Source organism: Miniopterus schreibersii, assembly GCF_964146895.1.
Source record: "Miniopterus schreibersii genome assembly, chromosome: 17".
Taxonomy (NCBI): Eukaryota; Metazoa; Chordata; class Mammalia; order Chiroptera; family Miniopteridae; genus Miniopterus; species Miniopterus schreibersii.
Genome location: NC_138117.1, coordinates 15,853,666 through 15,873,519, shown reverse-complemented (window position 1 = coordinate 15,873,519; position 19,854 = coordinate 15,853,666). Strand labels below are relative to the sequence as shown.

Sequence of the window (19,854 nt, the reverse complement as noted above, 5' to 3'; positions counted from 1 at the left end):
CCGGGTCCCTTCTACGGAGGTCGGCTGGAAATCGTGAGTCCTCCGTTGGTTTCCCGCAACTTTTCTAGCAACGGCTGGATTTCGGGAGTCGTTCTCGCGGCAACCGCATTATTTCCTCCTTCGTGACAAAATCGCGATCGTGGGAAGATGGGACGGGACCCAGAAAAAGCGGAGAAGCGGATAAATACCGGCCGGTCTAGGAACTGTCCCGCTTGGGTGGACGCGTTTCCCGACGGACTAGTGATGCTGCGGACGGCGTGGGACCCCGGAGGAAGGAGGACGGTCCTGCTAGTGGGGAAACATGTCGAGTTTCTCCAGGGCGCCCCAGGTGAGCTCGGGCTGTTGCTTGAAGGGGTTCATTACACTGGCAGAAGGGGGGCAGGGGAGCCGAGTCCATGGGCCAGAAGGTACCTCTCGGAAGCAGACAAGACGGCGTGATCCTGGCCACCACTCGCTCTTCTCTTTGCGCTCGTTCCCTCCTCTTTCAATCGGCCCGTTTCACGTCTTTTGTTCCCGGCTGGAGTTTTAGGAGAGAAGGTCGGAGAGGTAAGATGGCTCACATAGGTCATTGTGGATCACTGTAAGAATTGGATTTTTACTGAGTAAAATGAGCACCTTTTGGAGGTTTCTGAGCCAAGGGGCAGCATGATCTCAGGTGTTAAGGAGAGCGCTCTGGCTGCTGAGTTGGAAATCGACTGTTAAGACTTGGGGAGTGGTGGTGGATAGAAGCAGAGACTCCCTGGAAAGTTTTTAATAAAGCATGATACACATTACTAATAGAAAAGCAGACAGGAAAATTTATCGTGTTAATCTTTGCAGAATAATGAGAAGAGACAACCTGCTTTTCAGAAGTAGAAAAAGAAAGCAAAAAATGTTTAGTAATAGGGTCTTTTTTTTCTTCTTACATAATTATTGACATTAACCATAAAAGACGTGTGATGATGTATAATAATTATTTCTACTTTGATTAGAATTTTATTTGTTTCCTCTTCTGTTTTTTCAAGCAATGGGCTACTTTTGCTCGAGTTTGGTATCTCTTAGATGGGAAAATGCAGCCCCCTGGCAAACTTGCTGCTATGGCATCAATTAAACTTCAAGGATTGCATAAGCCTGTATATCATCAACTGAGTGAGTATCGTTTTGGGCCTGTCATTAATAACCACAATATATATGCCAGAAATTTTTTTTTTTAATTGATTTCAGAGAGGGGAAGGGGAAAGGAGAGAGAGAGAGAAACATCAATAAGAGAGAATCTTCAATCAGCTGCCTCCTGCACGCCCCCCGCTGGGGATTGAACCCACAACCCAGGCATGTGTCCTGACAGGGTATCCAGCCATGATCTCCTGGATCATAGGTCGATGCTTCACCGCTGAGCCACGCCAGCCAGCAGCAGTGACTTTCTTTAAAGTCACCATGAATGTTGAGTTAGTAAACACAAACCATTGCATCCAGGGGAAATACAAAGTTAGGTTTCTGTGAGCCTCTGGTCACAACATTTTCATCCATTGGTCAACACATAGCCTCTTTTTATGTGTGTTTCTGTTTAAAGACACCTTATTTAATGGATACATTGTTGATTCTTTAACATTGAACTCATGGCCAACAGCACTATAGCCTATGCCTGAACAGAATTTATCTAACACATATATTTTCCCTGTCAGGCACATCACAGCCTCTTGCACTTAGGAACACTAGACAGCATTCCAGCATCAGGCTTGGGGGATATTTTGAACAGTGAAGTCACTAATTAAAATCACCAAACTGCCAAAAAACCTGGCATTAAATAGGCCATAAAACAACACTGATTAGAAAAAGAGAAGCAGAGCATCACCAGATTCTACCTCTGCTGGAAAGGTGTGCATTAAGTTCCCACTGCTCTTCTCATGTCCGTGAACATCGGGGAAAGCACTGCAAGTACTGATGTGGGGATTACAAATAAATTTGAAGAAGAGTAGGCTAATTTGCAGTATGGAATCTATGAATAGTGAGGGTCAACTGTATTTTGAAAGTAAAACAGTCATCAGCAGACTTATGCTGACTAATTATAAATCTCCTTACTTCGATAGTAATCTTTTGGGGGGGGCGGTTCGCAAATCAGGAGAGTGCCATAATCATAGAACACCAATTCATAGGATTGTTTCATTCCTTAGGACTTTACATATTTCGTTTAACAGCCTCATTGATAAATGGGAAAACTAAAATTGGAAGAATGAAATGACTTTCTCACTGTCACTCAGCTATATTGTGGTAAAACTGGGACTAGACCCCAGGCACTTGTCTACTCATGTAGGAAATCGTTCCACTTCAGTATGGTGAATCTTAGCTACTTACACTGTTTTCCTCCTAATTTGCTTTTTCCTTAGCAGTGATATCAACAAGATAATAAACAAGATATCCTAGGTTGTCTTTGTAGAAATGCAAATGATGCAGAATTGGGGGAAAAGTGGAATTAGTGGTATTTACCTAATTTCCGTCTTAAGGTATAGCACTTACCTGTCCACTGAAAGTTCTGCTTTCTTACAAGCACTCATTGCAAAAGTGTCCCTTAAGCACTGATGAATAAACATTCTGCTAGAACACCAGAACTTTCCTGGCTGCCTGTTAGGCCATCCCTTCCTAGGACTAGAGAATCAATTTCCTATGAAATTAGAAATATTCATTTTAAAGGCTGGATTGTATTTTTGTTTCACACTGAATTTAATATATAACTTATATCAGCAAAACTTGCCCTGTCCACAAGATGTCACTAAAATCAAATCTTAAAGAAAACAGTTTTCAGTTTACAAATGTGCTGTGTATTTAGTTTATTTCTAACATTTATTGGCTTAACCAGTATTTATTAAGCATGTATTATTTGCTCATAATCACTGCAGACATGTTTATTTGAAAATTGACATTCAATTGTCCAGAAAAATAGTATTACAGATGATGGTCATATATCCAGGAGTGGCTATAAAAGTTAACCAATAATGTGTCTGAGCATAACATATATGATATTTGAACTGCTCCAGTGGACTTCGTGAAGTGTTGTGGAAAACCAACTTTCCATTTATAAGGTTATTTTTAAAGAAAAATGTGGTCTGGGTCAAGATGAAAATTATGTGGAAGTAGGAAGAGAATTCCTTCCTCCTAATAAGAGCTGTCCTCCTGAGTTTGGGACTTGGGAGCTTTTTGAACATGATTCTTTTTCACTGATAAATGAAAAGAAAGGGTACATGGTGATTTTTGAGTTATGACTTACTCTTCATGGGGACTCTCCACTTCACTGCCCACAAATTAACTAGTTGAGGAGGACTATGTAAGCATCTTTTAAGGACTTGTTAGGAAAAAACATTTATGATGCTCTTCTTAAAGTAACCCAGTTTGCCCATTTTTCTCTTACTATCGGTTGTGTCAATCGATTTCAAATGTAAATTATTGCATTATTTTAATTTTGCTGTCTGATTTTGCAAATAAATTCAGCTTCAGTGGAAAGTTAAAGCTTCCATTTTTCCTCTAAATAGGTGTCATGGAAAGAGCTTGAATGGGGTTTAAGTAACTCGGTATGTGAGCTTTTGGCAAATTAGTTAATCTTAATGGGCCTTAACTTCTTCAACTGTAAATGTCTAGCTGAAAGCTAAGGTGGCTCAGCATTCTTTAAAACTATATAGATATCTTGTCACCCTCTTTTTATTTGTTATTTTGGTTCATTTGCCCCGAACTGCCTTATTAAACCACCATGTGTCACTTTTAGGAACTCTAGTCACTTAATTCGTCAAATACTGTCAAACTGTCCTTTTCAACACACTAACAGCAAGCTTCCCAGGTTTTGCCTTCCCTCTGGATTCCTTCCCTCTAGTGGAGAAAACTCACCTGCTTTATCTTTCTGTTACCCTGGTTCTGTATAGACTCTGAACAGCTCTCAAAAAATTCTGTCATTCAAATTCTAAGCTCTGTATAGAAACACGTAATGTAATTTTTAGTTTTCATGTACTGTTTGTTTATACTTTTTTCTGGTGGTTTTCTTAAATCAATAAACTTCTAGAATCTTTCAAAGTTTATTTATTTTTTCTATTAGTAGAATAAGCATTTAATAAATGTTTACGATGACTTGATCCTGCCACATATAGTAACTCATGTGAAAACTTACATTTACTTTTGTGGGGGTTTTTTTTTTTGTTTTTTTTTTAGATGAACAGCTGAACTTAGGGCTACTTTCCACTGGAAAATTAATCCAATACATATATTTTAATTTTCAGGTCATCCTGTCCTGTCTAATATGCATGTTGTCATAGTAGAGAGTGACATTTTAAATATAACTAGTTAAATATGGTTGGAAAAAACATTGGGTTAGTAGTTAAGCATAAGATCATAGTATTCTTTTCTCTAAAATTGAGAAGAGTAAATTGTGATGTTTTACATTTGTTTTCAATTTACCTATTGGCAAAACATATATATATATTTTTTTATAACTAGATGCATATTGTTTTCATTTTCTCTTCTGTTTTTAAGAGAAAATTTAAACTAGATATTTAAAAACGCTTAATGTGATCACCTTTGGTGAAGTGTGCTTATTAATAGGAGGCTATGCTAGAAATAGCAGTAGTTTGCCCTTAAAGTTGTATTGTTGTTATTGGCATTTTTATCAAATTCTCTTTTACCCCCCAGTGTCAAGATTTTTCAAATGGCTCGCCAACTCCTTCTATACTTAATATGATATAAAGCAGTAACAGAAACCTGTTCAAGGATTTTGGTGTTGCACTCTGACTTGCTTTATATTTTTAATGTGCTGTTAGACTTTGATAACCTTTATAAATAACCAAGGTCACTTTTTCTTAAAGTCACAATGTTTCACATAAAATCTTTTTTCTTTCTTTTCTCTTTTTCAATCTAGGTGACTGCGGTGATCATGTTGTCATAATGAACACGAGGCACATTGCATTTTCTGGAAACAAATGGGAACAAAAAGTATATTCTTCACATACTGGGTAAGAGGATGCTATTGTCTCGGGAGATAGGCAGTTGAAATGTATTACTTTAATAACACCATTGATCTTATTTAAAAGAAAATTATATTTTCAAAATTTGGCATTTAAGAAAACACTAATTTTACTCATGCTGCACATATAATTTACTCAATTAAAAAAATACAACCCTGGACCAAATCTTAGTTATTAACTGACAGAATTTGTTTTTCCTGGAAACTTATCGCATAAACCTTTCTGATCAAGATTATTCTCATTTTTTAGCCCATCTTCTCACTTCTTTCTTTCTCTTCCTGTAATTGGTCTGCTGTTTCCAGAACCATCCTGAACATCTGAAAGTACTTGAGATGTTTCAGTGGTGAGCAAAATCTCAAGTTTGGAAGATAACTAAAGGAGATTTTAACCTTTCAAGTTACAGATCTCTCGACCTGTGTTTGAATAATACCAATCTCATAGCTCATAAGGCAGCCCATTCATTCCACCTTTGAAGTAGTCTAAGTTTTAGTAAGATCTTTATGCTCTTTAGTCATAATCGTTTTCTCTCTAGCTTTCACATTGGTCTTACTTCTCTTTGGGACAGTGTAAAATAATTATATCTCTTCTACATAACATTCTTCAGATAATTTTGAGACCATGATCCGAAGGTACCCACTGGTTTGTCTTTTCTCTGGGCTCTAAGCATCTGTGGTTCCTTCAAGGTCCTTCAGACATCCTGACCTTGTCTTGGTCACTCTTTTTTAGATAGAATCATTGCTTTTTCTTTCTCTGTTTCTCTTGACTCTTGACTTACACTTTGGACATACTATTTTTATTATGCTCCTAATGTTTTATTACAATGATATATTCAGCATTTATCTTCCTAGTTGTAAAAGTTTTAATGCATGCTAACATTAGAAAATACAGAGAAGTTTAAAGAAGGAACTAAAAATCATCTTCCTTTGATTCAACATTTTAATATAAAGTTTATATCCTTTTTTACTTAATATAAGTGTTATTTTCAGTCACTGTGTAATGGTGCACAATGATTTACCCTACTTAATCATTGCTCTATTTTTGAAATTAAAATTTTGACTTTTATAAAGAGCTGAAAAGCCATCTGAGTATTGCATTACTCAAGTTGTTCCCCTACTCAGAATTTTACAGTAGCTTTCCAAATTTTTCAATATAAAGTCCAAACTCCTAAAATGTAATTCAAATGGTATTATGCTTTAGAATTCACCATTCTACTGTTAAAAATAGATAATCTTTAGTGTAGAAGGTGTAAAGTATTTTTTCCATGGAGAGAAAGAATACAGGAATAGAGGTCTAGACAGGTATTTCTTTTTTCTGAATCTAAAATTCCATTGTGAAATAAATGAAAGAATTTCAGTTTAAAAATTATCTTTCTCAGCAAACTTTTAAATATGCTTTCTTAAATTTTGTTCCTAAAAGGTGCTTCTTTAAGTCATCTTAAAATGTTTTTAACTCTTGTTGAAAAGAAACTTATGAAAGGAAACACATTTAGGTAATCTTAAACTTTTCTTGCAGAGCTCACTGATTCTACTTTTGTTTTTCCTTCCCTGAAAATCATTACGGCTTTATACTAATTTATCCAATGTAATAAAAGCTTACATTTGAATATTGTATTTGTTTTAAATTTTCTTAAGCCCTTTCACAAACATTTTCTCATAAAAATCTTGAGAGGTAGATGAGGCAGGTGTCACTTTTCTTATATGAGTAAACTCATATAAAGAGGTAAAATGAGTTGCCTAATACTATGCTGGTAGCCACTAGCAAGACTAGATTACAGACCTTAAACTGGGGTATCTAAGTTACTAAGCTGCCTCCAATATTATCCCAAATAAACATATATTTTTCAATCTCCAATTTATACATTTTATATATAATTTTGATCTGAACACAATGAAATATTTTATTACTGAGGGCCCACATGTAACTCTTAGTTAATAGGAAACAGGATTATGACCTGTTTAGAGTTTGAACTTAACTTCAGAACTAGATGGTCTACCATGGTTTTTCCCAGACTTAACCATTAGCTTATATAGACATTTAGTCTGATTTGGCAGAGAATGTGAAACCTTTTGCTCATTGCTTTTTCTTTCTTAATTCAAACAGTGATAAACTGCCCCAAAATGAATAAGCGAGTGAGTGAATGAGTGAGGGAGTAAGGGAGCTAATGAGTGAATGATGAATAACTAAATTCCAATAGAAATATAAGTAGTTATGCCAAGAAGTTTTCCAAGATGTGAGAACTTTTTGTGAAATAATGATAGTTCACCACATAAAAGAATAGTATTTCAGATAGCATAGGCTATACTACTTAATTTTTAACACATTAGTGAATAGCATAATCTTCAAAAACAAGTATAATTTTTAATAAAAATAGTTTTTATATTATAAACGAGTACTCAAGAATACTATTCCATAGCCTCCTCCCCGCTTTAATGCCTTTGCTTCTTTTAATAGTTACCCAGGTGGCTTCAGACAAGTAACAGCTGCTCAACTTCACCTGAGGGATCCAGTGGCAGTAAGTCTGTTGTATTTTTTATTATTTTTCATCTCTGGAAAGACTGGTTCAGACACTGCTTTTTCCTAAAATGGTGAACAAAAATATCTATCGTGAGGACACAACCATTTGTTTGGTGTAGTACTCCCTAAAATTTTCCTGGAGGGCAGGGGGCGGGGCATATTTTCTATTTTACTATAATAAGGCCTGACATAACATTTAGAAGTTCTGTGCTTTACTATTTATTTTTACTTTTTACCATTCATATCTGTTTTACAAAAACGTACTCAGAGATTGCTTCTTAAGAAATATTTAATGTCTATTTCATAACTTATGTGTTGTTAGACTATTACAGGTCAAAGAAAGTATCCTAGTTTGTTAATATGGATTGCATTTAATGGTATTAAAAAGTTGTAAGGGCTGCTGATAATGTTACAACCATAATGTTGTACCATAGCTGTTACAACAAATTATAGTTTTAATAGTAAAATGTTTTTAAAATTAAAGTTTATATATTATTCAGGCATGCTCACTGTACACTAGGAGGCAGTATAGTCCAACTTTTTGATGTTAAGAACTTAGCATTGGGTAACATTATAGTAATTGTTTCAAATTTTTTTATAAATAAAGAATGAAGTGTATTACAAAATGTTTGATGGAGGCTTGGAAACTACTTCAGAGTTAAATCCATTTGAATTAATACCTCATTAAAAGATCTTAATTTTTAAAAAAATCTTAATTTTGATTCTGTGGTTTGAAAAAGAATGGCACGTTAAGGAAGAGGTCTGTGATTTTACTTCCACTATGTGTTCACTGGAGCAGGGAGTTTCTGCCAGCAGACAATTTGTGAGTCAATACTTGGTGTATGTGGCTTGTAAGAGAATGTGTCTCATAGTGCATTCTTCTGATTATTAGTATAGCCTTGGAATAGTATTTGTAAAATACATAATTAATACATTTTAATAGGTTATTAAATATTTCAAAGTATTTAAAATTATAGATTATTGATTCTAAACTCAAATAAATAGATTGATTCAGCCCTTCCCTCCTATCCTTTATCCCTGTGACATATTTTAGTTTCTTTAAGAGCCTTTGCGTCCTTACGTTTTCCTTCTAACAGGGCTCCTTTCTTATGTTTCTCCACCTCCTATAGTTAGTTAGTAAAGCTGTTCTCCCTTATCAGCTTGGAACCTTTTCACATTTTCTAGATTTTCTTAATTAGACTGTAATGTTTGCATTTTTTAATAGGGCATATTTTTAAAATACCAACTTGTTAATTCAAGTAAGTACAACTAAATTGTTTCAGAACATGGGAATCAAATGCCATGTAATCCTACGAATAGAATAAAATTGCTAAAGGGATAATTTTCCTAGGAAAAGTTGCTGAATAGTCCTAACATTGTCAATTTCTACAGAAGACTTCTTTAAACATTAAACATTTTAAAAGCTAATTCCTAGAGCAGTGCTGTCCAGTAGCACTCTCTGCCTTGACAGAAATGTTCTGTGTCTGCACTGTCAAATGTGGTCACCACTAGCAACGTGTGGCACCTGGCCACTCGGAAAGTGGCTGTGTGACTGAGGAACCAAATTTTCTATGGCTTTTAATTTTAACAATGTAAGTCTATATTTAAATAAAGTCTCCAGAACATAGAGTATTGATAGCACTAACCTAGGAAATAGATGAATATACATGAGATGTCATTAGCTTTTATGTGTAGAAAGGTTTTGATGAGAAAATAAAAGGAATAGGAAATCCTTTTGTAGTAAAACCCTGTTCTAACATGTACTGTTTTAGGGCATTTAGCTTTAATACATGTGAAATTATATCCTTGAAATGTGAGTGCAGGTTACGAAAATCTGTACAACACTCCAGATGTCTCTATTAGCAGTTTTACCAAGAGCTCACCGTGTATTTGTGTACACTGTGCGCCGTGGGGCCCCCCAGGAGACTGTGGAGCACAGGGTGACCCTGTGTGGCCTTCTCTTGACAAAACATATATAAAATCACATTCAACAATGAGGGTAACCTTCAAAGGGGAAAGGTTAGTTTGCCATATTGGTAATGGGTTTGGTAGAGGAAAGGGACCTTTTGTCTTCTTGGTGAGTTACGAAGGGAAACACATGGTAAGTGTGATTGTGCATACCCTGTGTCTGTCCTGGGAGTCGGCTGCCGGGTTTGAATTCGAGCTGGACACCTACTCTACACATGGAATTGGGAGCCTTCTGTCATCTCACTGTGTCTGTTTCCTCCTCTGGGAAACAAGATGACAAATGTAATGAACGCACTGACTGCGGTGCACAGCAGGCTCCGTGAGCGGTAACCACCCTGTGTGGACCTGCGACCTCTCGAGTCTGCCTCGTAGCTGTGTCATCGGCCTTGGGCTCTGAGCTGGGAGCCGCCTGCCCTCCCACTTGGCAGCAGCAGGCCGAAGGCCTCCCTGGCTCTGCTCTGGTCACTGCGCGGTAGACTGCTTGAGCCTAGGTGTTTGTGAAAGCTCAGCGTTTCTTCGTAGTCCAACTAAAGTCAGCACATACTCAGGGTATTTTTAATTCCCTCCTCTTGTCCTTTTCCTAATTAAAAATAAATTGAACAATTAGAGGCCTAAAGAAAACAGGAAGGCGTAAAATGATAAGGTTCCTTCCCATTGCTGCCACTTACCTACCCAGGTCCCCGCTTGTTTCCTTCCATAGTTCTGCTGTCTTAGCCCACTGGTTTTCATCACTGTCTCTAATTATATCTGCTTTCTTGATATCACATCATATTTTCATTTTATTGAGTCCTGCATATGTGTTTTCCAGATTGTCAAACTAGCTATCTATGGCATGCTCCCCAAAAACCTCCACAGGAGGACCATGATGCAGAGGTTGCATCTTTTCCCAGATGAGGTAAGTCGGTCATTGGTAATGATGCTTTTCCTCAGTTTGCAATTAAATACTTTCTCTTCTTTTAAAATAATTGCTGTACTTATTTTCAATAATTTCATGCCAACCTCTGAAATATTTTCTGTATTTCATAGTGAGCTCACTATAATAACAGTTGTTCTTGTTTTAAATTATAAAGTGAGCTATCATTGGACTAAAGATTGAAAGTCTATAACTTCTGTTTTTTTATTTTGATAACTGTTTTTTTTTTTAACAAGGAACTGTGGTCAGAGCTCCTGTTGAGGGTACTCATTGATGATTTCATCAACTCTAAAAAACTGCATTTAATTTACATTGTATTTGACCAGTAGTAAAAATTCAATGCATCATGGATTAATAACGTAGGTTTGGTTGCTAATTAGGTCCCATGATTTAACTTTAGGATGCATATCCCTACTCAAAAGTATTCCTTTAAATGAAAAAAAGTATAAACATTTTTATTTATTACTGTTATAACATTTTAAGTATCTAGCTTTTTTCTTTAGTCCATATAATGTAATGCTAGGGGTTCTGTAATAAAATAGTTGATTCCAGACTCTGGAATTAGGCTGTCTGGATTAGAATCCATGCCCCACAATTTACTGACTTTATGGCCATGGCCTAGTGACTTATTACCTTTGTTTTCTCATCTGTGGAATGGGTGTAGAAATAGTACCTACTTTATAAGACTGTTGTAAAGGTTAAGTGAGATAACATTTATAAAGCATTTGGATTAGGGCCTGGCACAGTAAGTGCTAGTTGCTTTCATTACCACTGTCATGATCATTGCCCTTATGGTCCCTACCAGAGGAATAATGTAGAAATTAATTCCAAAATATCAAGTCATATCAGCTATTCAAGCCACTGTGTGCTCTGTTGTTAGCATAAAAAACACAAATTATTCATGCTTTTATCAAAATGGTTAATTTATTACCTTTGCTTTGTACGAATGAGTAAAATAATTTTCCACTACTCACTTTACCTGGAGGCACCAAGTACATGAGCAGTGTTATCATCGAAATACAAATGGCCTTCATGAAATCACAAGAATTTAATAACCCCTCTTTCTGATTATACTGTCACATTCTATATAAACTATAATTCCTAAAAGACACAAAAGTATTATTTATCCCAGTTTTAAGGTAGTCAGGTTTGAGTGGAGATGTTTTAAGTATTCATGTCAGTTTAGTGGAACAGTAAGTTACTTAAATAATTTCAGACTATAAAATAAATCAGCCCATTTTCCCAAGAATGGATTGTTAAATATTCAAAAACTTGACAACACTTGTTCTTGTCAAGGCTGTTGTGAAACAGGCACAGGTATTGCTGGTGGAAGCACAAAATGGTGCAGCTCACAAGGAATCTGGTAACTAGGTAACATTTCAGAAAATACATAAGGAGATTCCTACTTGATCCCGCAATCTCATTGATAGCAATTCAGTCTGAACATATACGAGGTTATTGTTTTTACATTATTTATTATAGTAAAAGAGAAATAAATAAATGCTTATTCATAGAAAATTGGATTAACTGTGATACCCATTCAATTGAGTACTGTATAGCTGTAAAAATAGAAGGACAAATATTGTTGTGACTTGATAAGTAATTTTTTTCCTAGGATATGCTGGTAAATGAAAAACAGCAAGGTGACAGAGAACGTGGATAGCATACCACCTTTTGTATGCATATGTTCATATGTCTGTTTACACACTTATATACTGTATCTGCTTTTTATGGAAAGAAATAGAGGAAAAATAAATGAGAAAATGAAGTTGGCCTCCGGCTAGTGAATGGGCACAAAGAGATGAAAGGAACAGGGAAGAGAAGGAGATTGGGAGGTCGGGGGGGGGGGGGGGGGGGAACCTTTTAGACTGTTTTTTTACTTTTAACTTCTTTAAGATTTTATATATTCATAAAGCGACAGCATGAACAGAAGTTAGCATAGCAGTGCCCAGATCTTGTTTTCTAATGCTGTTCCCTGTTAAAAGGAACCTGGTTCTCCTTAGAAAAATGGTTGATTCTGGGTCTGATGCAGGAAAACAACAGTTATTACAGAGTATACTCATGCAATAGTAAAATAGTAAGTAACAGAAAGTAAGGCAGTGCTCAAACACCAACAGAGAAACATCAAAAGAACATAGGAGGCAGCTTGAATTGGTGCCCACTATGTATGGGACGGTGTTGGCCTTAAAATGAATGGTAGTGATTATGGACTGTGTTGAACAGAAAGCAAACATCTGTGAGCCCATGATGATACTCTAAAAGTTTTTTTAACTTGTTATAATTTGTCTTCTTTCTGGAAAAGGAAAAGCTCTTCTCTAGAGAAGAATGCCATCTAAAAAATGTAGGGATGATACTGAATTTAAAAAGCAACCATCAGCATATTCTCTAGCCATCAGGTAAAAGTTTATTGTAGAAAGGACAGCATGAACAGAAGTTAGCATAGCAGTGCCCAGATCTTGTTTCTAATGCTGTTCCCTGTTAAAAGGAACCTGGTTCTCCTTAGAAAAATGGTTGATTCTGGGTCTGATGCAGGAAAACAACAGTTATTACAGAGTATACTCATGCAATAGTAAAATAGTAAGTAACAGAAAGTAAGGCAGTGCTCAAAGGATATTTACAGTTTCAAAACGTCATGCCACAGAGTACTTACTACTTGAAGGGGGAAAGATACTTTTACATTAAAGATATCTGGTAGGCAGACACCAGCCACAAACAAGAGGTCAGATGTACCATCAATATGGGACAAACTGACATCATGTTTTTTCTGGAGTGTGGATTGCAAGGTTGTAGCACCAGAAGCAGTAGACCCAGTATATGCATTCATCAGACAAAAAATCATGAGAATGAGAAGGCAGTACCTTTTTGCAGTTGAAAGGAGGGGAAAAAAATTCAACTCTACATATATATATTAAATACATACATATATATTAAAATATAATAGAACTTAGTGACTTAATAGTTTTCAGAATTGAAGATGTCTAATTTATCATGAGAAATGTGTTTGTCAAGATTAAAATATAAAGTGTATTACTGTATGGAGATTTCTTATACCATTGCTCTAATGTACTTTTCAGGATTTTTCCAAAGTTTTTTGTTGGTTTTTTTTTTCCATTTTATAAATACTGCTTTTGCTTACTATTTTTAAATACTAAGTATTAGTAGTTTATTACTAAGAAATATGTTTTAAGAAAACTAATTGTAAATTTTTATTTAATCCAGGATATACCAGAAGATATTCTTAAGAATTTAGTAGAAGAGCTTCCACAACCACGAAAAGTACCCAAACGTCTAGATGAATACACACAAGAAGAAATAGAGGCTTTCCCAAGAGTGTGGTCTCCGTAAGTCTTTCTCTTTCCCGTCTTTGTTTTTAGTTTTTTTGTGTGTGTTTTTTAATTACTTTTTAAAATATGTTGTTATTGATTTAAGAGAGAGGTAGGGAGAGGGAGAGAGAGAGAAATATCAATGATGAGAGAATCATCAACCAGCTTCCTCCTGCATGCCCCCTACTGGGGATCTAGCCCAAGACCCAGGCATGTGCCCTGACAGGGAATTGAATCGTGACCTTCAGGTTCATGGCTCAACATTCAACCACTGACCCACACTGGCCAGCTAGGGGTTTTCTGTTGTTTTTCTTTTAAAGCTGAGTTTAGTATCCCCTTTTTCCTTAAATGATAAGGCCCTTGAGGTGAAAAGAGTGAAATTTTTTACTTCCTTGGATACTCTTTGTAGCTTCTACCTGCAAATAAACTCTAGATGTAGATAGTTGAACCAAAAGTCTCTGAGTCTTAAGACCTTGCTAGGTAAGTGCAAGGGTGTTCATAGGTGTCTATAATTGTCAGATATTTTGTTTGGGGTGACATTACTTAGATTAATTGTAGCCTCTTGGAATGATAAATGAAGTCATTACTTAAAACAAAGTGATTTTCCATTTTCCAGATTGCTTCACTAAGCCGAGACTATTATCTAATGAAAAGTCATTAATTCTGGATATTTCTAGATTGTCTTGATGGAAATTGAAAAACAGAACACTTTTTCCTCTCCTCTGTACAGTTCCCTCTGCCTCAGGTCTGGAAAGCTGCTCAGGTTTGACATACTGTCTCATCTAATTGTTCCCAGGTTTCTTTGCCTGGCCTGCCACCGCTCCATGACCTGGCTCCTCCCTATCTCTTCAGCATAAATTTTTCCCACTCCACTGTACTGTTCAAGCAGTAGCCGACTGTTTGAGATGGGCAGTCTTTTTACCCAGTTTAACTCTTCTGTGCCCTTGTTCTGCTGTTCCTTCTGCATGAAATTAGTCCTTCACCTTACTGTCTGGGATAGCGCTCTCCGATGTTTTAGACGTTAGTTCAGATGTCATCTCCTTTAAGAACCTCGCCTGAATATCAGGAGCAGACTGAGGGCCCAGCCGTCCTCTGCCTCACGCCTGCTGTGTAACTGGCGTTACCACTTTTAGCTCTTCAAGAGCAAGGCTTGCGTGTTGTTCACTGTTGCACCCCCAGCACATAGCCCAGTACTTCATGTTCCAGAGCCTCAAATGCTTACAGAACGTGCAGTTTCCAGAGAACCACACATCCTCATTGCTTGACCTACAAAAGACAGCTAGTCTTCAAATAGATACCACCCGCCCTCTGTACTAGAGACCAGATGATCTTTTAGTTCAGGACTATCTAATAGAGCTTTCCACAGTGATGAAGAGGCTCCGTATCAGAGCTGTTTAACGTAGTAGCTCTTGGCCACATGTGTCTCTTGAGTACTTACCCTGAGCTCATATGACTGAGGAACTGAATATTTAATTATGTACAATTTTAATTAATTTAAATTTCAGTAGCCTCATGTGGCTAGTGACTACCTTAATGGACTATGCCATTTTAGCTGTTTGCAATATTATAAAGTTGTAGTATTAAATATTACGTACATTAGAATTAGAATTAAAATATTTGCGGTACCATGCAATACAATCCATTGAAAGTGGGATTTCTCGTTATTGGTACATTTGCTTTCATAAGAAAAAAAATTTTTCCTCCATTTGGAGAAGGAACTTGCTTAAAATATGCTTTTGTTCCACCCCAAATAGCTAAGCCAAGAATATAATCTTTCTTTCGAATGTAGTAACTGGAATTTATCCAAGATAGATCTAATGGTGAATCTGCAGAGACTTGACTCAAACAGATGTACCTGGATTGCACCATAAATAAATGGACACAAAAATAGCTTGCTTTGGTTTGTGTTTCCCTAGCAATAAAACTTGAAATACATCTATAATATAAAAATGTACATTTTGTAATTGGAATCGTTAGCTTTTGGTTAAATATTAGTTTTTCTATTAGAGACAGAAAGCTTTTGAGCAACAATAACAACTGTCAAACTAAACTTTGAACCCAGTTGACTCTTGACAAAATTGCTTTAATCTTAATTAAAAGTTACTATTGTTGGAATTTCATTTAAATTATTTTAAACTACTTATAAAAGTTGTATTCTCTCAGGCCTAACTTCAGCATACATGAGATTTTTTTTTTATGCTAGTTGTTTAGTCATTTTCAAAACAATGGTAGACAAGAAGGAAAATATTATAACTAAAAGCCATTTTCTCATATGAGCAGTATTGCCTTTATACCTCACTCTTTTATCTTTATTGTTGAAAGTATTACAGATTTCCCTTTTCCCCCCAATGACCCCTTCTACCCAGCACCCCACCCCCACCCCCCACCCCAGGCCTTCACACTATTGCCTGTGTCCATGGGTTATGCATGTATGCGTATAAGTTCTTTGGTTAATCTCTTCCCACCCACCCCCGCCTTCCCTCTGAGATTAGTGGATACACATGGTATATTAGTACTTTGTACATCTCATGAATGTACTACTAATTGTGTTATCGTATGTTTTGAAGTTATATTAATGGTGCAAAGTAGATGTGTGTTTTCCATTTGTAAGTGGTGATTGTAGAGTGCACATTTAGAGCTCATTTCTCAAAGAAAAAACAATAGCACTATCCTTTTTTCACAGTTCAGTTGCCTGAGATTATAGCTTTCAAATGGTTAGCTTACTTTATTACTATCAATAATTATTTCCATAATCATTGCGGTTTTGCCAACACATTACAAAACCACAATAATCATGGAAATTGTAATGCTGATACTGTAATGGAACTTTTTCATTATGTAGGTTAAAAATAAAACTTGGATCATTTTAAGATCTTTGTTTTCATTTTTTAAAATTCTGTAGGAGAACTTTTCTTAGGAAAAACTAGGTATGTGGAAATGTTCTACTGGAATTGCTTCACATTATCCACACTGATAAAAAAACACAAAAAAGAAATGGATTTTTATTTCTCACCCATTAAATCAGTAATGCTTTATTTTAAGCAAAACCCCCATGTTTTTGGAGAAACTAAATGTGGAAAGTTTCAGCATCAATAAATGTTTGGAAACAGATGTTTATTATGAAAACCCTTGTTCCTAGTGTTTCATTCTCTTTTCAGAATGTGCTATTAGAAGTTGCCCACAAGGGGGAGGAGGGGCGAGGACACCGCAATGGGCCTGGAGTTCCCTTCCCTGGAAGCAGGATTAGGGGTAGGGTGTTTAGTAGGTAATCCTGGCAGCTCTGTGGAAAGAAAAGAGGGCTCCAGATGCGGGAATGTTAGCCCTGGAAAGGGGACTTTGTGAGCATCCTGTCCAGTCTGTAGCTGTAGGAGACACCAAGGATGTAAGCCTAGCACTGCCCTCTGATACAAAAGCTATTAATCCTAAAAATTTACAGATTTCCAGTTTTTGTTAAATTCATACCCAGGGGAAAAAAAAACACTATTTTTACCTCTGCCTTTATAAAATGTGCTCCAGATCAGAGACTCAATTACAGACAGTGAAGAAGGATTTTTACCTTTTCAAAACCCATGAGGAGCCAGGATCTAGACATCTTCGAGATTTTCCATAATTTCATCCTAGTCTAGTCATGGAGCATTTTCCTACAAGATTTAACTTAATTTGCTGCTCTTCAGAGTCAGAAGCTATTAGCTGGACCTGGGGAGCAAGGTTATATTCCAACTTTCCCTTTCATTCTAACCAGCTCAGCGCTGGCTCAAGCCATATACCTCAGTATTTCCAGTGCTGAATTTTGTTCCAATTAAGCATTCTAAATTGTCCTAAACTGTTCTTTTGGATATGAACAGATTAGAACTATTTGTTAAAATAAAAAGCAATCTCTCTTTAAATGACCAAAACCAAATAATTTATAGTCTTAGCCAACAGAATTTAGGACTTTAATGCAGTAATTGAATGTAACAATTCCCGTTAGTTTTAATTGAAGAAACAATAATATGATTTAAACAAATTTAATAGTCTTATGAGTTTAGTGTATTTTTTTTAAGCACTGTTGAACTTTCTCTAATCAGGCTGGTTGTGCAGGGCCAGAAGAAATGAGTCTAAAGGCAGCATTACTCTGCCTCACTGTCACCTGGACAGCCTTTAGTTTAGGAACATGTGACGTCACCAGATTTCCTGGAACAGTTGACTCTAAATAATCTCCTCTATACAATGGAAATGGCTTAAAACTCAATCAAACCGACCTCTTACTGTTTTTAAGATTATGCCACTATCCAAATTTTATTCTAGTCTTAAAACATTTTGTTGGAGTAAGCATTATACTGAGAACTATTATTTAGGGATGAAAAGACATAACAGAATAAAATATTTTTGCACTTAAGTTATACCCAATTTAATGGATTTACAACTGAAATTCTGATGCTTTTTTTCCCTTAGAAAATAAATTATCTTAGTGGGGCAAATAATATTAAGTGTCTTTAATTAAACTGTATCATAAACTATGTGTTTTATAGCTTTATGTTTCATTTTATTCATAAACCAAATGGATTTCCCACCATTTCACAATGAAACCTAAAATCTCCCAAGAGATTTTTCCTGAAGATATATTTTTTGTGGAAATACCCATTTTCCAGATAATATGTGTTTGGCCTCTATCATTTCCATGGTCTAATTTGTCTCTGCATTTTTGAGATGTACTTGTTTCATTTTAATGAGTTGCAGTATTTTGCAAATGTCTAGTCCCTTGGCCATGATATTGTGCATGCCCTCCCCCCCCAAGCAAATTAACCATCTGCACTTAACCATTATACTTTGTAAGGATTTGGCTTTAGTGTTTTGCACCAAAAATTTAGATACGATGTCTGTAGATATTTCTCGATGAACAGCTACTGTCACGTTAAATCGGAGAAATAATCTTCCTTCATCAGGCAAGTGAAAATGAAATATGATTCACGAAGACATAAATGTTGATGTTTGTCTTTCAGACCTGAAGACTACCGGCTGTAAAGGAGTGAGAATGCGGAAAGTCACAATGAGGTGATTCATGAGTTTCTCCTGACCTGCAGGGCCGAGGGAACCCCTCGCATGGGGCAGGAAGCTTGTTCTGGGCGCTGACAGTTTGTGGAGACAGATCAGGAAGGGATCTTCCTTCAACAGGAAATTGCAGTAAAATACAGTATTTTATAGAATTGCTTTATCATGTAATCGGATTTGAATGTCATCAGTGGCGATAAGAATAAAGTTCCTTACTTGGCTAACTATTCAGTTTTGCATTTATGAAAGAAACAAGCCTTGGGTAGCACTGCAGTGAAAGTTGCCAACAAGTGCCCATGGGAGCACATTTCCTCAAGCTCCCACCTCTCTTCCTGACAACTGGGAAGAGAGCCGCCTTCACATTTCCTTTCAGTGACTTATCTAACCTCCCATCCATCTAAATTCACCCCTTCCTCTCAGTGGGGTAAGGTTTGCCCTGAGGTCTTTACAAACTGCTATTAACGACCCTTTTCCCACCTAGCCTCTCGGTCTCCATGGCACCAAAATACCAAAGCAGTGCCTCCCTGCTCCCTAGAAACCGCACTGGCCTGCTCTGGTGCTGTTTGCAGACCGCAGCCGTGTCTCCATGCCCCTCCATACCTTCCTGGGCTCCTCACTTCCATGCTGGGCACTTAGGTTGGGCTGCTGGAATAATCTAGCGAAATCTCATCTCTAGAAATTATGATGCTGAGCCACTATATTTGGCTACTTTTATGGTGGGTGGTTTTTTCTGCCTTCTCTGGCCCTAGCCAATCAAGGGGTGGATTTCAGACCACCTTTCCTGTTCATTCAGCAAACGTATTGAATGCCTGCTACATGCCAGGCACAGTGCTAGGCATTGGGAAAACAAATTACACACCTTCCCCAACACGTGCCCCAGCAAAGAGCGTGCAGGCTATTGCAGGGTGGAAAGGAGCTATATAGATAGACCTGTAGATACGTGCACCTGGGTGTCGGAGGTGCTGATGTGATGTGTGACCTATGACGTATGTTACAGTAGCTGGCATTAAATATGAAGTGTTGCTAGTAACCATCTGCTCGTGTGCTAGACACAACTGCTTTACCTAAATTCACTTAATCCATACATCCACCCTGTAAGATAAATGCTGTCCTCCCCTTTTAAAAA

At 36.8% G+C, this 19,854-nt stretch overlaps 1 protein-coding gene across 2 annotated transcripts; it reads left to right on the top strand.

Moving 5' to 3' along the window:
* The first annotated feature begins 3 nt into the window (after positions 1–3).
* MRPL13 (mitochondrial ribosomal protein L13) lies at positions 4–18,955 on the top strand. Of its 2 annotated transcripts, none has more exons than XM_081116379.1 (7): positions 4–328; positions 1,005–1,128; positions 4,874–4,967; positions 7,431–7,491; positions 10,270–10,356; positions 13,594–13,715; positions 18,680–18,955. In XM_081116379.1, exons 1-7 carry the CDS (start codon positions 302–304, stop codon positions 18,699–18,701), a joined length of 537 nt encoding a protein of 178 aa, XP_080972505.1. In that variant the 5' UTR covers positions 4–301; the 3' UTR covers positions 18,702–18,955. The 2 variants fall into 2 exon arrangements, with proteins under 2 accessions (XP_080972505.1, XP_080972506.1); XM_081116380.1 differs by having other exon boundaries at positions 265–546.
* Positions 18,956–19,854: the final 899 nt, after the last annotated feature.

What these genes read in the sequence shown, in the direction of transcription:
- MRPL13 (XM_081116379.1), top strand. Translation starts at nt 302, where the DNA reads ATGTCGAGTTTCTCCAGGGCGCCCCAG. An exon ending in GTTTCTCCAGGGCGCCCCAG is followed by an intron (nt 329 to 1,004) that starts GTGAGCTCGGGC and finishes TGTTTTTTCAAG; the next exon opens with CAATGGGCTACTTTTGCTCG. An exon ending in GTATATTCTTCACATACTGG is followed by an intron (nt 4,968 to 7,430) that starts GTAAGAGGATGC and finishes TTCTTTTAATAG; the next exon opens with TTACCCAGGTGGCTTCAGAC.